Genomic DNA, 17,635 nt, shown 5'->3' with positions numbered 1-17,635 from the left:
GCTCCAAAAATAGACGAATTTGCGGAATCCGCAACTGTATTTGCGGAATCCATTACAGTTTGAGGAGTCCACAAACAAACAATAAGACATGTGTATAATTAAATTGAGCTATTGTGGATTCTGCAACTATAAGCGGAATCCGCAGCGTGTAAGTGGAATCTGCAAATTGTAAGTGGAATCCACAAATTGTTAGTGGAATCCGCATTTTGTTTGTATATTCAAATTAAAACTGCGGATTCCACTTACATTTTGCGGATTCCATTTGCAGTTGGGGAATCCAGAACTACTAGCTATATTCGCTTGTTGCGGAATCCGCGACAGAACAAATGTGCCGACAAAGTTAAGGTTACACTCATTTGCACGCGGAATCCACGGAAGTTTTGTAAGTGGAATCTACTTACATTTTGGAACATGTTTAAAGATTAGTTTTTGGAATCGAGCAACATACAGACACACAATTTTGCGCCTATCCAGTGCACAGTTTGGCCTCGTAATGAGGTCGCGATAATTTTTTTTGTTTTTTTTTTAATACTGAAAAAGGTTTTTAAAAATAATCACGCTCAAATTTATCTTATTGCAGTTTGACTTCTGATTTTTATGATTGCGATAAACAAGGGTATTGCAATAGGATACTATTTTTTTACGGTAAAAAGCTTTGTTCATAGGACTCATCTCGACAACTGGTGGTACCTTGGTGCCTTGTTTCATGATGATTTCATTTTATTAGTGTCTCCTGCGCACTTGGCCTGGAGGTAACGAAAACACCTGGGACGGCAGTAGTTCTGGTTTCGAATCTGAATAGGACTTGTTTTTTTTTGCAATGGTAAATATTCCGGCTCAAAAACATTTTGGCATGATACTTGCGTGCTTATGCTTTTTTCTGTTTACTTGCCATATCTAAGAATAGTTTTTTTTTGCTGCACAAAACTATTTCACTGTAATTGTTTTAAGTGTTTTAGCATTGTAAAGGTCCGGTTGAAAAAAGATTCGTTTTTAAACGTGTAGAACTATACTAGCTCGTTATTTAGATTTTTTTCTTCATGTTTTGTCTATTTTATTGTTCTAATAAATTCGGTTTGATTTATAACGCTCAATTGGCCTCATATTCCGTCGTTTGGGGATCGAAAAAACGTTTTGTGTGCGTGCATGTGTTCTGAGGGGAAAGAGACATATTTTTTACTCATAATCTTAGAAAATTTTCTGTTTTTCTTCAGCGTGAAAAACTTCTGCTCAGGTCTTTTTGGCTTTGTTGCCGATTGGTTTTATAAAATCAATTTATTAAACTATACGGCGCATCTAGAATAGAGGCTACCCAACTGCTTGAAAAATTTTGTGCTTTTTAGGGCTGTTTTTTTGTTGATTTTGTTACCGTTGCCCGACTTGATTTGAAGGTTCAGCTTTCTTCCAAGTTGTTTTAATACCCATGCTGGAGATAGCAAATTCCGAGAGTTCGATTCCAGTCGAATACCTGAGTTAACAGAAAAAAGGCGGATACATTTGATTAAGTCTTATTTGATATAGAAACATAAATCGCATTTCATTATCAAACAAAGTAGGTACATTTACAGGTATATCAAAGCCAGTATATGGAACTGAACAGTCCAACTTGAAGTGATCCTTAGAAAGTAATACAAAATGAGTTGAAATGGTCTTTTAGCTAAAATACAAGAATTTTAAAGGTTATGATCAAATGAACACAATTCTGAACTGTCAATGAAATAGTTTAACTTCAAGACTTTAACAACAAATTTTTGGTTGATTGGGGCTATATATCATCAAATCAACTAATATCAAACTGTTTGCCATTAGAAAAGATCATACAGTGTTTGATTGACATTATATGCAATACTCGTAGTGCTAGGATTATGTTTCACTGCGAATATTTTTTTTGGGAGGGTATGTTTTGGGCATACAAAAGTTCTTTCTATGAAGTTGATAACACTAATTTGCTTGCCTCGATACAATTTGGAACGGGTTTACAGGAAGGGATAATTCACCACTCGTAAATATATCGCGTTACCCTTTCAGCATCAAAGTAACATGATCAGTTTAGATCGACTCGTTTCAGTTTGCACCACAGATATTCGCTCTAATATAGTGGTGTACGAGCACTTCGGAGTTACGTAGGTCCGGTGCTTGATCCCCCAAGTGAGCTACAAATGTTTTGAAAAAAGGTAATCCGAGCGTTTCATTTCTTCACTTCCTTCGAAAGTCGGAACAAAAAACAGATGTATTCAGAATATCTGAACACATTTGTCTTTCTTGCTTAACAGCAAGGAGACTGCTGGCATCAGTGCAAATTCCTGATTGTTCTGAGTGCCCTTTTTCTTGGTCTCAAATTTATTTAGTCATTTAGGTCTTGGCAAACAATGAACTATAGGCTGGTACTATCAAAATTAAAGTGTTAAAATTTAAATAGTGTATGAAATCAATAAGATCAATTAGCAGCCTCCAACTAACACCACGAGCATATATAACCCAAGCCTTCTTTGAAAGTCGGGACTAAAATTGTACGTTCAATTATATTAGCCTGTAAATCAATAAAATTTGGCCTGGTGAACAAAATGAATATTGCGAATACATTTGCATTATACAATGCAATACAATACAAATCAATACAATACAATACACAACAATACAATACAATACAATACAATACAATACAAAACAATTCAATACAAAACACTTCAAAATAATACAATACAATACAATACAATACAATACAATACAATACAATACAATACAATACAATACAATACAATACAATACAATACAATACAATACAATACAATACAATACAATACAATACAATACAATACAAGACAATACAATACAATACAATACAATACAATACAATACAATACAAAACAATACAATACAATACAATACAATGCAATTCAATACAATCCAACTAGAATATAGACAATATAGACGTTAAAAACCAGTTTAACAGAATCATTTCAAACATTTGATAGCTTGTTTTATTGAGGAAGTTAAATTTCAAGAGTTAAAATGTGGATACATAGTGTTGTCGGAGAGAGCGGTTATATGTCGAAAAGAATCAAATGTTCGAATCTGAGACCATGTCAGTTTTTTTATGAACTTATTTAAGACTCTTATAAAGCAATACGAGGCCAAACTGTGCATTCTGTGCATTGTATGCGGATTCCACTACAGGCCAAAATCAGATTTGTCGCGGAATCCACATAATTGCTACACTTCTTTGATCATGTTTGCTTCTTTGCTGTTTTGGATTCCACAAACAAATACTTAAAACACTGTATCGTTCAAAATCGCTCCAAAAATAGACGAATCTGCGGAATCCGCAACTGTATTTGCGGAATCCATAACAGTTTGAGGAGTCCATAAACAAACAATAAGACATGTGTATAGTTAAATTGAGCTGTTGTGGATTCCGCAACGTGTAAGTGGAATCCGCAAATTGTAAGTGGAATCCACAAAGTGTTAGTGGAATTCGCATTTTGTTTGCATTTTCAACTTAAAATTGCGGATTCCACTTACTTTTTGCGGATTCCACTTGCAGTTGATGATTCCAGAACTACTAGCTATATTCGCTTGTTGCGGAATCCGCGACAGAACAAATGTGCCGACATAATTTACGTTACACTCATATGTACGCGGAATCCACGGAAGTTTGTAAGTGGAATCAACTTACATTTTGGAACATGTTTAAATATTAGTTTTTGGAATCGAGGAACATTCAGACACAAAATTGTGCGCCTATACAGTGCACAGTTTGGCCTCGTAATGAGGTCGCGATAATTTTTTTCGTTTTTTTAATACTGAAAAAGTCTTTAACAATATTCACGCTCAAATTTATCTTAATGCAGTTTGACTTCTGATGTTTATGCTTGCGATAAACAAGGGTATTGCAATAGGATACTATTTTTTTACGGTAAAAAACTTTGTTCATAGGACTCATCTCGACAACTGGTGGTACCTTGGTGCCTTGTTTCATGATGATTTCATTTTATTAGTGTCTCCTGCGCACTTGGCCTGGAGGTAACGAAAACACCTGGGACGGCAGTAGTTCTGGTTTCTAATCTGACTAGGACTTGTTTTTTCTGCAATGGTAAATATTCCGGCTCAAATTTTTTTTGGCATATTACTTGCGTGCTTATGCTTTTTCTGTTTAGTTGCCATATCTAAGAATCGTTTTTTTTTTGCGGCACACAACTTTCACTGTAATTGTTTTAAGTGTTTTAGCATTGTAAAGGTCCGGTTGAAAAAAAAGTCGTTTTTAAACGTGTAGAACTGTACTAGCTCGTTATTTGAAATTTTTTTGTTCATGTTTGGTCTATTTTATCGTTCTAATAATCTTCGGTTTGATTTATAACGCTCAATTGGCCTCATATTCCGTCGTTTGGGGATCGAAAAAACGTTTTCTGTGCGTGCGTGTAATCTGAGGGGAAAGAGACATTTTTTTCTCATTAGTTTAGAAAATTTTCGGTTTTTCTTCAGCGTGAAAAATTTCTGCTCAGTTCTTTTCGGCTTTGTTGCCGATTGGTTATTATAAAATCAATTTATTAAACTATCCGGCGCATCTGGAATAGAGGTAACCCAACTGCTTGAAAGTTTTTGTGCTTTTTCGGGCTGTTTTCTTGTTGATTTTGTTACCATTGCCCGACTTGATTTGAAGGTTCAGCTTTCTTCCAATTTGCTTTAATACCCATGCTTGAGATGGCAAAGTCCGGGAGTTCGATTCCAGTCGAATACCTTAGTTAACAGAAAAAAGCTGATTTATTTGATTAAGGTTTATTTGATATAGAAACATAAATTGCATTTCATTATCAAACAAATTAGTTACATCTACAAGTATACCAAGGCCAGCAAATGGGATTGAACAGTCCAGCTTGAAATGATCCTTAGAAAGTAATACAAAATGAGTTGAAATGGTCTTTTAGCTAAAATACAAGAATTTTTAAGGTTATGATCAAATGAACACAACTCTGAACTATCAATAAAATAGTTTAACTTCAAGACTTTAACAACAAATTTTCGGTTGATTGGGGCTGTATATCATCAAATCAACTAATATCAAACTGTTTGTCATTAGAAAAGATCATTCAGTGTTTGAATGCCATTATATACAATAATGGTAGTGCTAGGATTATATTTCACTTCGAATATTTTTGTTGGGAGGGTATGTTTTGGGCATACAAAAGTTCTTTCAAGATTTCTTTCGTTGGTACATCCATAATTGAGTAGTTCATGTGAAATTAATGATACAACATACATTGTGTAATACATGAGTACTTAAAGTTTTGACAATATTCCACTTCCATGTTAAAGAAGCTAATTGTTTCCAAGTAGAAACCACATGCTCCTGAAAGTTAAGCTGTAGGTCGATAAAATCTTCGACTGAATCTTCTTAGAGTGCGTGCGTGTGTTCTGAAGAAAAAATGAAATAATTTTTTTTTTCAATATTTTGGAAATTTTTGACCTTTTTTCGGCGTGAAAGGTTGCTGCTCAGATATTTTTGGTTTTCTTGCGCTTGGTTATTATAAATTCATTTCCAAAAAATCCTTTGGCGCAGCTGGAGTAGACCTAATCCAATTGCTTGAGACCGCGAAGGGCTACGGCTGGAGTCCGGCCGGGACCTGTTTTTTTGCAAACTGGAGTTGTTTTTGTTTTTTTGGGCTTTTTTGTTGACTGAGTTCTAGTAGCCAGAAAAAAGAAAAATATTGTTTTTTTTCTAGCCTTCAGAAAAATTTTTTAATGATGCAGGCAGTTTTGTTCCGGTTTTTAATGCTTTTGTTGCAAATTTTTATAAACAACAATGATTTTTTCAAGTTTTTTTTCCGTTTGGTTTTGTTCAAAGTCATCCATAGTTGTATCGCAAGTGGTTCGAAGCACAGCTTCACATCAGTAATTCAATTGAAGTTCTTTGAAAGGAGATTTTAATAATTTTAATATGTTCTTAAATTTTTGGACTATGTATTTGTCAAATCGAAATGAAACTTGAGCTATAAGACATATGTTTGAAATTGTTCACAATTTTGTCTAAGAAAACTTGTGACAGCAGTATTTAATTTAATATTACTTTGCAATAATCTATCTAAAATACCTGCACCGAAACACTTTCTCAAATGAGCTGGTGTTTGCTGGTTATCAGAAAAAAGCGGATACAATTGATTGAGGTTTATATGATATAGAAGTATAAATTGCATTTCATTACCAAACTATTTAGGTACATTTAAAAAAATGTCAGAGCCACTCATTGGGCATGAAGCCCAAACTGTAGTGATCCTTAGAAAATAATACAAGTTAAGTTGAAAAGTTCTTTTAGCTAAACTACAATGTTTTTAAATGTTATGATCTAGTGAACTTATCAATCAATTCTGAAATGTCAGTGAAATAGTTTAATTCAAGACTTTTACAATTTTTCTGTTGGTTGTGGCTATATATCATAAAATCAATTAGTAGCCAAGTATTCTTCATCAGTACTTTGTAACTTTTGACAATTTATGAGGAAATGAAATATTTACTTTTTTAAGGTTTTTTCTTCAATATTAAGTTTGATAAGAAAGCTGATCGACACAAGTTGATGATGTCGCTGCCACTCTAGTAGCTTCGTGATTACATATATGAAAACCGTGACATCTGAGAATAAGTTTGTACGCCTTTAAATCAGTTTTCAATCGACCGATATTTTTTAGCAGATCTTTATTAAAATCTCCAAAAACAAAGTCTCGTTACGTGGTTCATTTGTTTCAATCAATTTTTTCTCAAATTTTTCCAGAAAATTACTAAATCACAGATTGTATTTTGAGTGATTCGATAAAAACACGAAACAGGTCATGACTGTTTCTTAAAGATTTTACATTTAAGAAGAGAAGATGACCCATATTATCCAAATTAGAAAGGATTTGGAGTTTCCGTTAAAATGAAGAGAAAATTTCATACGAAGAAAAAAAACTCGTCTAGCTGCAAGAGATACTCTGTTTTCCGTAATCGCTTTATTCCACTGTTATCCTCAGGGCCCGGAACTTTATCAATGATCTTGTTATTTTCTCTAGCTCTTGTTTTCAAGAATTGGATGCTGTTTTTGTCCGTGGATATCCGAATACACTCTAGAAAGACTTAAATGCTACGTTTGTTTTCAACTTATTTATCGGCTTTGCTTAAGTTGAGGTGGGCCCGTGCGCCCTTTGAAGACTTGCAATTTTCCGAATTGTTTCACACATTGCCATATCTAACGACTTTTTTCAATGCTTTCGTTTTCATATGGTCAATAGCTTTTTTGTTATCCACGCTGACACTGCAATAAGACAACTGGTTAGTTTTCTGGAAAACTCTTGCCTGTAGTTTCCAAGTAGTTGTAGTTAAACCTTGCGGTTAAGTTTATAAATTCAGATCCAGATCAGTTTTGGACAACCGTTACTTAATGAAAATTGTTTTCCTGTTTTGAGGATTAAGGGTCCCTGCTAACCAAGATTTTCGCTTGTGTTTTTCTTCTTTTTCACAATAATATACAAACTTGATAGTTGCAGCCGGGCTTACACCATAAGTCCTTGCTCCAAGAACATAATACGCTTTGAAATTAGCGGGGGATTTTTCATAACCCAAATATTTTTTTTAGAAGTCCACACATTTATAGTTCTAGTGGATGATTGTTGTTCGTACATTGACAAATATAAGAGCATTTTGGGAGAATGACGTTTCTATTTTTGAACTCGATCCCCAAATTAAGCAACTGTGTCCTGTAATTTTGATATTTCATTATTTTTCATCCGAATTGGTTTCAGCAATGTATCCAATAAATAGCGAATAGGTTTTAGGTCATTTGTCTCGACTTGCTGATCCAAGGATTAATAATCCATTCTTAATCCGTCCAAGTTGATGTGTGTTTGATACTTTCAATTGATCTCTCTGGTGCAGCAAAGTTTGGGAAAATAATCAATTTGGCCAACTGAAAACTTTCCATAAATTCATTACAACAATTAAGCTACAATTAAGCTACGCATGTACATAGAAAGCAGATGCATAAAAACACAATTTTTCTCAAGGCTCAAAACTTTGAAGTCTTTCAGGCCCAAAACTTTTTGATAGCGGGAAATCATTGACCATATTTAAGGGTATTTGACTATATGATATCCAATATCAACAAAGATAGCCGGTTGATCTGCAAGTAGCCCAGAATGTTCCAACCAAAAAAGAGTAAGAGGAGAAGTCTAATAGTTTTGAAAATTTTCAAAACACTATCGTTTAGTTGGGTTTCATTTTCAATTGATTATTGCTCTATAAGAGAGCCAGTTGAAATTAGCTAAATTACTAATAAAATCCGATGAAATAGACCGGAAATTTGGTCTGAAACTTCCGGTCTGAAAATCTACTGATTCTGAAAAACAAAAACTTTTTCTCAAACCAGAGAGAACATGGGAAATTTTCATCGACTCCATATCATGGTTGAAATGGCTTCAATATGATATCTAAAGTTTTTCTGACAAACTGAATCAAATACAAGCATAACTGGATCTTCAAAATTTGCTTGCTTGTTTTGATATTTCTGATATTTTGAAAATTGCACTCCAGTCCGGAAAACTGATCTGCTGAAATAAACTAAAACCAAGTGGAATTGAATCTCACATTAAAAAGTTTGTTGAAGAATCCCTATGAAGTTTGTTTTTGTAATATTTTACAATTAACTCCCTTTCCATGTCATTTCGCGCAGTTTGGTGCAGGGTTTTGAACAGAATTCATGCTTCGAGTAAGCCAAAAGGATATCTAGCTATATCTGTTTAGTTAAAGCGAATTTTTTGCTACCTAATGTTTAAAAGTAACATGATAGTAGCAGAAATCAAGTCATCCTTAGGTGTGTGGGAAATCCATATCTGAATCCCGTAGTGTCCGACGTTTTAAATAATTTTTCTAAGAACTCAAATGAAAAATGTGAAAATAAGAGATTTTGTCTTCAACCGCTTAACACAGAGGAGTAAAAACCGTTTTATAACAAGGAGAAAAAATGCGTTTAACAGAATTTTAATATTTTTACAATTTTTTAAAGCCGCATTTTACGTTCATTTTTTCTGCGCGTCTTGCTTTCGTGCTGGTTTTCTGGCTATTAAATTCATTGTTTTGAGTTTCCTAACAAAAGTAACGGAATATTTGTGCCCGGGGTGCTTTTTTCTTTCTTCAGACAAGTTTCGACTTTTTAACTAGCCATTTTCAACGGAATATTTCACCTGTGATCTTTTTTTTTCGTAAAAATATGGGGGTTTAAAATTTACCATTTTGGCCAATTTGGGATAGTTAAAAAGTCGATATTTTTCGAGCTATCAACGCGCAAGCGCAGATTTAATCCATCGTAGATATCGTTTCAAATTGGTTGAAAGAAGCTTATTTGCCATAATTGATTTGTTACAAGGAGCGAAATCTATCCTTTTGTACTTTGTATCGTGTGTGGGGACTGGGGAGATAATTTTCAGTAATTTTCACCTACATACTTCAAAAAATTTAATTTTATTTTTTTAAATTTCTAGTTTTTTCGTGTTATTACTTCTCCAAAGACCTTACAAGATAGTCAGAAACTTCAGGGCTTCGCCTTGGTACAACCAGTCTTGTTTAATTCTGTTGCCGGTCGCTTATTTGCCTTTTTTGTTTTTTCTTCTTAGATATTCAAAAAAATTGCCAATAAACTTTCATTTGGCGCAAAAAGTTGTGAAAATCAAAAGTATATTGATTGCGTTAGAGTAATTTTTTCGAATAAGTGAGTTTGTAAAATAAACAGCCATGCTCTGTCCAGCACACGGCTGTCAAAGTTGTTGGAGATCAGTATTATTTTTAAATGAATTTTTATTCCAATCTCTGAGCTGAACATGAAATTGTTTTATTGCCTGCCGCAAAGGGAAAAAGGCTATCTAAAAAAGTCTGATTATGTAGGCTATTAGAAGATAAAGAAAAACATACATTTGATCTTCAATTTTCCCTGATTAGTTTATTGGCACTGCAGGTGCAAAGTTGAAAACAATCAAAGAGAATAACATAAACAAAAGAAAAATCCTGAATTATTGCTTAGGAAAATGGGTGAATTTTTGCCACCTGCTATGCAATGTATTCCAATAAAACCTTAAAACAAGGTTTTCGATCAACTTGAACCGAACTTGCATCCTTTTGTGTTTGAGATGAGCGGCCTGAAATCCATATGACTTATGTTTTATGTTTTTGAATATTGATTTAGTATGAGAATAAAGCTTTCGGAATTAACTTGTTCTGACAAAACTTTAAGAAAAAGTTGTATTCTGGTCAGGGGCGGATCTAAGGTTTTCTCGAGAGGGGGGCGAAGTTTTGACCACCTCTTTTTTAGGTCGACTAAATTGATTTTCCAAGCTCTGCCAAAGCACTAAAACAACCTGTTTTGGCCAAATTGTCGGCACCGCACGCAAAATTAGCAAGACAATGCCAAAAAATGTGTTTTGAGGCACTTTTTGGAAAATTTTGACCAAAAAATCATCATACTATTATGCTCCCCCCTCAAAATTAATATAGTATGGCGCCCAAGGCGCCTTTAGAAAAAGTTTAGGGTCCGACAGCCAAAAGTGGATATCTCATAATTGTACAGGGGGACCCTTTGGGTCCGCAGGGGATTCGAATCCCTGAGGGAGGGGGGGAGCGTTCGCCTCCCCGTATTCCGCCCCTGATTCCGGTGAGTTTATTCCACAAAAAAAATAAATTTCGCTGTGATCTGGTTACAAGCACTGCTTGTTGTGTGTGGAACCTTTGAGTTCGGACACAAGCCTTTAAGCATATGCTTTGCGGAAAGAAAATATTCTATGTTTTGCGAAGTCACCAATCAAATTATTTTAGCTTAAAACATTGTCGAAATGCTAGATGCGTCGCGGAATCCGCAATGAGCGAATATAGCAAGTTGTTACAGATTTCGCATTTGTAAGCATATTCCGCAAATTGTAAATGGATTCCGAAAATCTAGGCGGACATCGCAAATGTCAGCAGATTCTACTGCAAACCGGATTCCGCATGAAAATTGAGAATTTTGTGACAGCTGAAACTACGGCGAATTGTTTTTTTTTTTTTACAGATTTCACGCGTTGTTCTGGGTTCCGCAGTTTTCGTGACCGCTTCTGCAAGTTTTAATGGTTTTGAAGAGATTTGGAGTGGAACAATGTTGTAGCCATTTGTATTTGGATTCCACAGCAGCAAAAAAAAAACAGACAAAAAAGTTTTGTGGCAGATTGCACGACTAACCGTTTTCATCTTGTAACAGATTCCGCTCACAATTCAAAATACATCGACTGGCCTCAAAATTAATAGTAATAATTGTCGTTTCCATGATTTGCAGAGGATCTACGAAAGGTTTTGCAGCCTGTCTATGCGTAGTCGGTTTCTCTTATATACCGCACATTCCAAAAAGTTATTTTATTGAGCGAAGTTATTGTTTCGAATTTCGCAACGAATGTAACGGATATTTGTGCTCAAAGTAATTTTTTTTCTTCTTAAGACGAATTTCGACAGAGTTTTTGACGAAAATTTTCATATCATACAAAAAGTATTGTTGTCTTGAGCTTAGTTTTGAAAAGATTTTTCACCTTTGATCATTATTGTAAAGTTATGAGCGTTTTAAGAGAGCCATTTGGCAAATTTGGGACAATTAACGCGCGATATAATTCTCGCTATTAACGCGTAAGCGGAGATTTAGTTTGCCTTAGAATACGTTCCCAGTTGGTTGAAGGAAGCTTTTATGCCAAAATTGATATTTCATTAGAGCGAAATCTATCACTTTGTACTTTATATGCTATGTGGGATGATGGTTTTCCCAAAAAAATCTCAAATAAAAAAATAGTTTTTTTTAATAACGTTCAACTTTTTCATGTTACCACTGCTCCATAGAGCTTAAAAGGCAGTTGGAACATTCAGGGTTTTGCCCTGATACGAGCAGTCTTTTTTTGCAACTCAAGGTAGTCTTTTTGCGTCTAGAACTTTCACGTAGTACCGCCATTCTAGCCGAAATCTGTCAGGTCGTGGTAGATCTGAAGCTGGAGGCCAAGTGAAAGCTTGTCCTCACAAACTATAATTGCCATGGCAGCCGATCGATAAGACAATCCGACTATCACGAAGTAAACGCCTTACCACTATACTACGTGCCTCTAAAATTATATAATTTTTTAGAACTAAAGTTTTACTAAATATTAAGCTGTACGTTGGCAAGTCAAAGTTGTGTTAAAATTTGCCTTTAGTATTTTTCAACTTAAAATTTTTCCATTGTTTTTCACTTTTTTCTACGTTTTATGAACAATATGAGTTGCGGTAATACCCGCTTAATTAAATTGCATTCACTACCGCCTGTGGTAATTACTCTTAAGGCATGATTGAAAATCAATTGTTAAAGGTGTCAGTGGCCTAATTGTCGAATCTTCAAGTTGTTGTGGCTGATTGAGGATTCGATCCACCAGTGTGGAATTTGAAACTTATAAAGTTTGGGTAACTTATCTGAGGAGAGTAGTACACCAATTGTTAGTAAGGGTAGTTTTAAGGGTTGAGTCAAAGGAGTTCCATGCAGTTGGGCATCAGTTGAGTAAGTACATGAAAAATAATACAATAGTAAATCAGGGATAAAACTAAGGTAAATATAATATCATAAATAGGGATATTATATTACATGGTACGGGGAATACTAAAAGGCGAACGTTAGAAAAGGGGAACTGTTAATAAGGGGGTTATTCAGAAAAGTTGATATTAATCCCGAGTTTTCGTATAAATTGAAACATTATTTTACCTGAAAGTTTGTCATTTCCTTGTAAGTCATGCTGTTTTTGAAAAGTTGAGAGAAACGAGTCAGTCAGCTTGGCTGTAATGTCAAAAGTCAAGTTGAGAGAAAGGTGACCTTAATTGTTTACAATTAACACCCGCCCACATTTGCAGAGCTTGCAAATAAAGTATTGAATAAAATAGTAAGGATACGGTAAAATACAAAGATAAGGGAACCAGTAGATAAGGGAACCAGAAATTGTTCTTTTTCATCTTCATCTTGGTTTGTCTATCGTTGAGCTGATTGTCTTAGTTGAATTGACGAGTCGTAGATTTGTTCATCTTTGTCGAGTTGATATGTTGAAGGCTGAGTTGCGTGATTATTTGGTTGGTTAGCTATTTGGAGCTTGGTTACTGCGAAACTGGGAAAACGCGGCTCAATTTGACCACAGGTCGAACTTTGAATCCAGTTGGCGTTTTCAGCTTCACTGAGCGGACTATTCCATCTTGTCCAGGAAAGGTTTCCACCACTTTAGCAAGAGGCCACAGTCCACGAGGTGTAAAATCCTCCAACATCCAGACCATGTCGTCGGGTTGCAAATTGGAAGTCGCAGAAGTCCACTTTGATCGTTTCTGCTGACCTGGTAAGTACTCTCGAAGAAAGCGATTCCAGAAGTGATCTGCGAGTAGTTGGGATGCTTTCCATGATTTTGACAGAGATAAATCCTTGTCCTTGAAGATACCAGGCGGTAAATTTGGAGTTCCACGACCAAGAAGGAAATGGTTGGGAGTGAGAGGCAGATCATCTTTGATGTCGTCAGACACATTGGTTAAAGGTCGTGAATTCATGGTTGATTCAATTTCGGTCGTGAAAGTAGCCAGTGTTTCATAGGAGAGTGTTCTTGATCCGATGACTTTGTACAGGGAAAGTTTAAATATCTGAACTAGTCGTTCCCAAGAACCACCAAAATGAGGGGCCGCAGGAGGGTTGAATTTCCATTCGAGTGATACGTCCAGCTGATTGATGCTTTCCACAAATTCTTTGTTCTTTTCCAAGTTGTCTAGACATTTCTTCAGCTCAGAATTGGAGCCCACAAAACTTGTCCCACAATCAGAAACCATTTTCGATGGTTTTCCTCGCCGGGCAAAAAAGCGTCTGATACAAAGAAGAGTGCTGTCTGTCGATAGTCCTAATGAGATTTCAAGATGCACAGCTCTGATCACTAAGCATGTGAACAGTAAAATATACGCTTGGTATTGTTTTCCTTGAAGGATGATGGGAAAAGGTCCAACGTAGTCCAATCCAGTCGTTGCAAAAGGAAAATGATTTTTTGATGGCAGTCGATCAATTGGAAGATCTGACATCTGAGGGTAGTCGACTTGTTGTTGCATTCTTCTGCAGGGTATACAACTGTGTATGATACTTTTCAGCACGACGCGGCAGCGAAGAATCCAGTAGTTTTCCTGTGCTATGGCAATTGCTTGTTCCTTTCCGCAGTGGGAATGTAGAACATGGATGTTAGCTAACAGCAGGCGAACATTGGGGTTTTCACCAGCGAGAATGATTGGATATCTAGCTGATAGCATGATAGGGGCACGCGTGAGACGTCCACGAGAACGCAGGATACCGAAGTTGTCCACAAACGGTGCTAATGTTCGAAGTCTACTTTTGCCTTCAATTGGTTTTTCTTTTTTGATGTCTGAAATTTCAGAGACAAAATCTGTCCTTTGGGCAGTTTTAATTATGAGAAAGTGCGATTTCGTTAGATGCAAGAGTTGAAGATCGACCTTCGACTGTTTGTTGATCTTCCGTTTGAGATTTTCTGCGAATAAGAAGCAGTATGCAACTGTCCGTATTAGTCTTTTCCAGTTGCTGAAGCGTTTGATGTCAAATATAGGCTCAAATTTAGACTCTAATGAAGTAACGAATACAGGAATGTTCTCAAGCCGAATGTTTTCCTGTGAAGGCCATTGAGAAGAATCGTTCAACAGAAATTCCGGTCCTAGTAGCCACCGACAGCTTGAGGTCATTTCTAAAGCAATGTATCCTCTGGTACCGTCGTCAGCAGGATTTAGCAGAGTTGGAACGTGAAACCACTGTTCAGGTTTAGAAACGTCTAAAATTTTCTGAAGCCGATTAGCGACGAAAATTTTGTGTCGTATTTCAGGTGTTCGCAGCCAATACAAAACAGTAGTACTGTCAGACCAGAAATAAGTTTTTTCAACTTTGAGGTCAATTTCCTCTGAAACAAAGAGCGATAGTTGGGCAGCATATACTGCAGCTTGCAACTCGAGATTGGGAATTGTAACACGTTTCATAGGAGCGACTCTTGTCTTTCCTATTATAAACTTCAAAGATGTGGAGCCGTCGCTGTAGACTATTCTTAGGTAGCAAACAGCAGCGAGAGCGAATTCTGATGCATCACAAAACGTGTGAAGCTGGATTGAAGCAGGGTTTTCTTTATCAAAGAAGTTCCTTTGGAATGAAACAGTTTCGAAATTTTCCATTTCGTCTACCCAAAGTTTGAAATCGGGAAGTTTATCCGTGTCTAATGGAGTATCCCACTTAACACCTTGTGACCAAACAGATTGGAGAACTTTTCGAATCCGAATTGTCAATGGAGCCACTATTCCGAGTGGGTCAAATAAAGAAGCGGTATACTTCAGGAGTTTCCGTAGCGTAGCAATGCCAATACGTAGAATTTTTACAAACTTTTTGTTATCGATGAAGTAGCAGTCAGTGTTGGTATTCCAGTGAACACCGAGAACTCGTTGATGTTTAGGCGTTGGATCATTAGGGCTGACTAAAATATTTGGATCAATTGAATCCTGGCATGGTTTACTGTTTGAGTTCCACTTATTCAAGTTGAACCCACCTCGAGATAAAGATCCTCGTAGTTGTGTCATTTGTTGGAGGGCTTCTTCTACCGTTGACGAAGTGACATACAAATCATCCATGTAGATATTCCGTTGAATGATTTCAGAAGCCAGAGGAAAGTCGTTTTTACTGTCTGATGCACATCGTCGTACTGCGTAGCAAGCCACGCATGGTGAGTCTGTGGCACCGAAAATGTGTCGTGTATATTCGTGAGTTTCTAATTTACCATTTTCTTTCCAAAGGTATCTTAGAAAAGGTCTATCCTTTGGGCTGACTAGCACTTGCATAAACATAGCATCTATGTCAGCAGATATTGCTATTTTATTTTGTCGAAAGCGAATTATGAGACCTGTTAAGTTGCACAAAAGATCGGGCCCTTTGAGCAAACTCGAGTTGAGGGATTTACCCTGAAAAATGCTGGAAGCATTTGAGACTCGTCTAACTTTGTCTGGTTTGTTGACATTTGTCACTGGATGATGGGGCAAATACCAAGATTTGATTGCAGTGTCATGTTTTGCATCTATTTTGGTGACAAAGCCTTTTTCTAAGTCAGTGATGACTGTTGCGCGGTATTTCTCCCTTAAATCAGGTTTACTTTTAAGGCGAAATTCGAGGCTGTTGAGTTGCTTTTCAGCTAGCCAACGGTTATTTGGAAGATCAGTATCCTCTTTCCAAAGAAGGTCAATTTGATAGTGACCATCTACTAAAGTACAAGAGTTTTCGAGAATATCGATTGCTCTTTTATCCGATTTGGAGTGCGAGCGTTTTGAAGAAGCGATGCCTGTGTTTTCTATTTTCATCCAGTTGAGAACTTTCTGGTATAATTTTTTCATCTAAGTTATTGTGTGAATGAACTTGTGTGAAGTTCACCGGAACAGATGGAACGGAATTATATTGCGTTTTGTTCCGACCTGTGCATGTCCATCCCAAAAGGGTTTCGATAGCCCAGGGAACATTCTTGGGGCCATAAACGGTATTTTTGATCTCATGATATTCTGGATTGTTGTTTCCGATGACTAGCGATATGCTATTGTCGTTTAAGTCCGGGTATTTAACATGCTTTAAATGTGGAAAATTGTTGCACATTGCGTTTAGTTGAAAAATATCAACTGGGGCCAAATTATTTTCATCTACCGTGAGTACGTCATCGAGCGTCATTGGAGTCGATGTGCTTTTGTATGGTCTAATTTGTACATCCACAGATGTAACTTGAACTGACTTGGTCTCATGATATCCAGATATGGGAAGTGAGTGCTTCTTGTTGACGTCCAAGCCTAGTTGAGTTGCCACTGAGTCCAGTAGTAGAGTTACGCAGCTACCACTATCTAAGAAAGCGTAGGTACAAAGTGTTTTATCACCATTTGATAATTCGATTGGTACAAAAGCTGATTGACCTGATCTCTGACAAGCTATTGCGCGATTCACTGCAGCTTTACTAGGGTTTTTTCCATAAGTATCAGAAGGATCGTGGAGTAGAGTGTGGTGTTTTTTACCACAATTATCGGTTCGACAGAGCGATTTCGAATTGCAGTCAGTAAACCTATGATTCCCTAGACAGTTAAAGCATAAGTGCATTTTTCGGGCATGCTCTTTTCGTTGCTTAGGGTCTAAAGCTTTGAAGTGCTCGCATTTGTAGAGAGGTCCACAGGTGTCTCCACTAGGACAAGCATTCGAGTTTACATTATTCTGAGCACGAGAGTTTTGTTGATCTCCCTGATGGTTAAAGCGCTGATTTTGATTTCCTACACCATTTGTAGTAAAACCATTGAAACGGGAACCACTAGGGTGTTTAGCGTTTCCAGAAGAATTGTTAAAATTGTTATTGTTTTGGTTTCGGAAACCTGTCGGAGGCATGTCGCGACACGCCTGTGCGTACCGTTAAAACCATTGTGCTAGATGTCTCAAGGAGGGTTGATCGTAGTCTTTGTCGATGACGAAGCGATTCCATTCTAATCTCACAGGGTCGGGAAGCTTTGCCAGAGCAGTGTTCAAGTTTGTTGTAGAACAAATATCGTGAACAAAACCAAGTTG

General features: G+C 36.5%; 3 protein-coding genes across 4 annotated transcripts in view; 1 reads left to right on the top strand and 2 right to left on the bottom strand.

The window, feature by feature from the left end:
* The window catches only part of LOC134842708 (heterogeneous nuclear ribonucleoprotein K-like), a 432,138-nt gene that overhangs the window by 145,576 nt on the left and 268,927 nt on the right, over positions 1-17,635 (top strand). The window lies entirely within an intron of this gene.
* LOC134842716 (uncharacterized) lies at positions 12,476-16,047 on the bottom strand. Its single transcript, XM_063859173.1, has 2 exons — positions 15,603-16,047; positions 12,476-15,530 (listed from the first exon to the last, which is right to left on the bottom strand). Exons 1-2 carry the CDS (start codon positions 15,895-15,897, stop codon positions 13,138-13,140), a joined length of 2,688 nt encoding a protein of 895 aa, XP_063715243.1. The 5' UTR covers positions 15,898-16,047; the 3' UTR covers positions 12,476-13,137.
* LOC134841775 (uncharacterized) lies at positions 16,346-17,458 on the bottom strand. Its single transcript, XM_063857813.1, has 2 exons — positions 16,999-17,458; positions 16,346-16,929 (listed from the first exon to the last, which is right to left on the bottom strand). Exons 1-2 carry the CDS (start codon positions 17,456-17,458, stop codon positions 16,346-16,348), a joined length of 1,044 nt encoding a protein of 347 aa, XP_063713883.1.

Source organism: Symsagittifera roscoffensis, chromosome 3 (assembly GCF_963678635.1).
Source record: "Symsagittifera roscoffensis chromosome 3, txSymRosc1.1, whole genome shotgun sequence".
NCBI classification, from domain to species: Eukaryota; Metazoa; Xenacoelomorpha; order Acoela; family Convolutidae; genus Symsagittifera; species Symsagittifera roscoffensis.
The sequence above is the reverse complement of the archived record's forward strand: the minus strand, read 5'-3'. Positions and strand labels throughout refer to the sequence as shown.

Bases quoted from the DNA above. Each gene is read 5' to 3' on its own strand.
- LOC134842716 (XM_063859173.1), bottom strand. From the start codon at position 15,897: ATGTTTATGCAAGTGCTAGTCAGCCCAAAGGATAGACCTTTTCTAAGA. The intron at 15,531-15,602 runs GTGGGTTCAACT...CAAATATTTTAG, and splicing joins ACGAGGATCTTTATCTCGAG to TCAGCCCTAATGATCCAACG.
- LOC134841775 (XM_063857813.1), bottom strand. From the start codon at position 17,458: ATGCCTCCGACAGGTTTCCGAAACCAAAACAATAACAATTTTAACAAT. The intron at 16,930-16,998 runs GTCAATCAGCTT...ACGCTTTCTTAG, and splicing joins AATAGCTTGTCAGAGATCAG to ATAGTGGTAGCTGCGTAACT.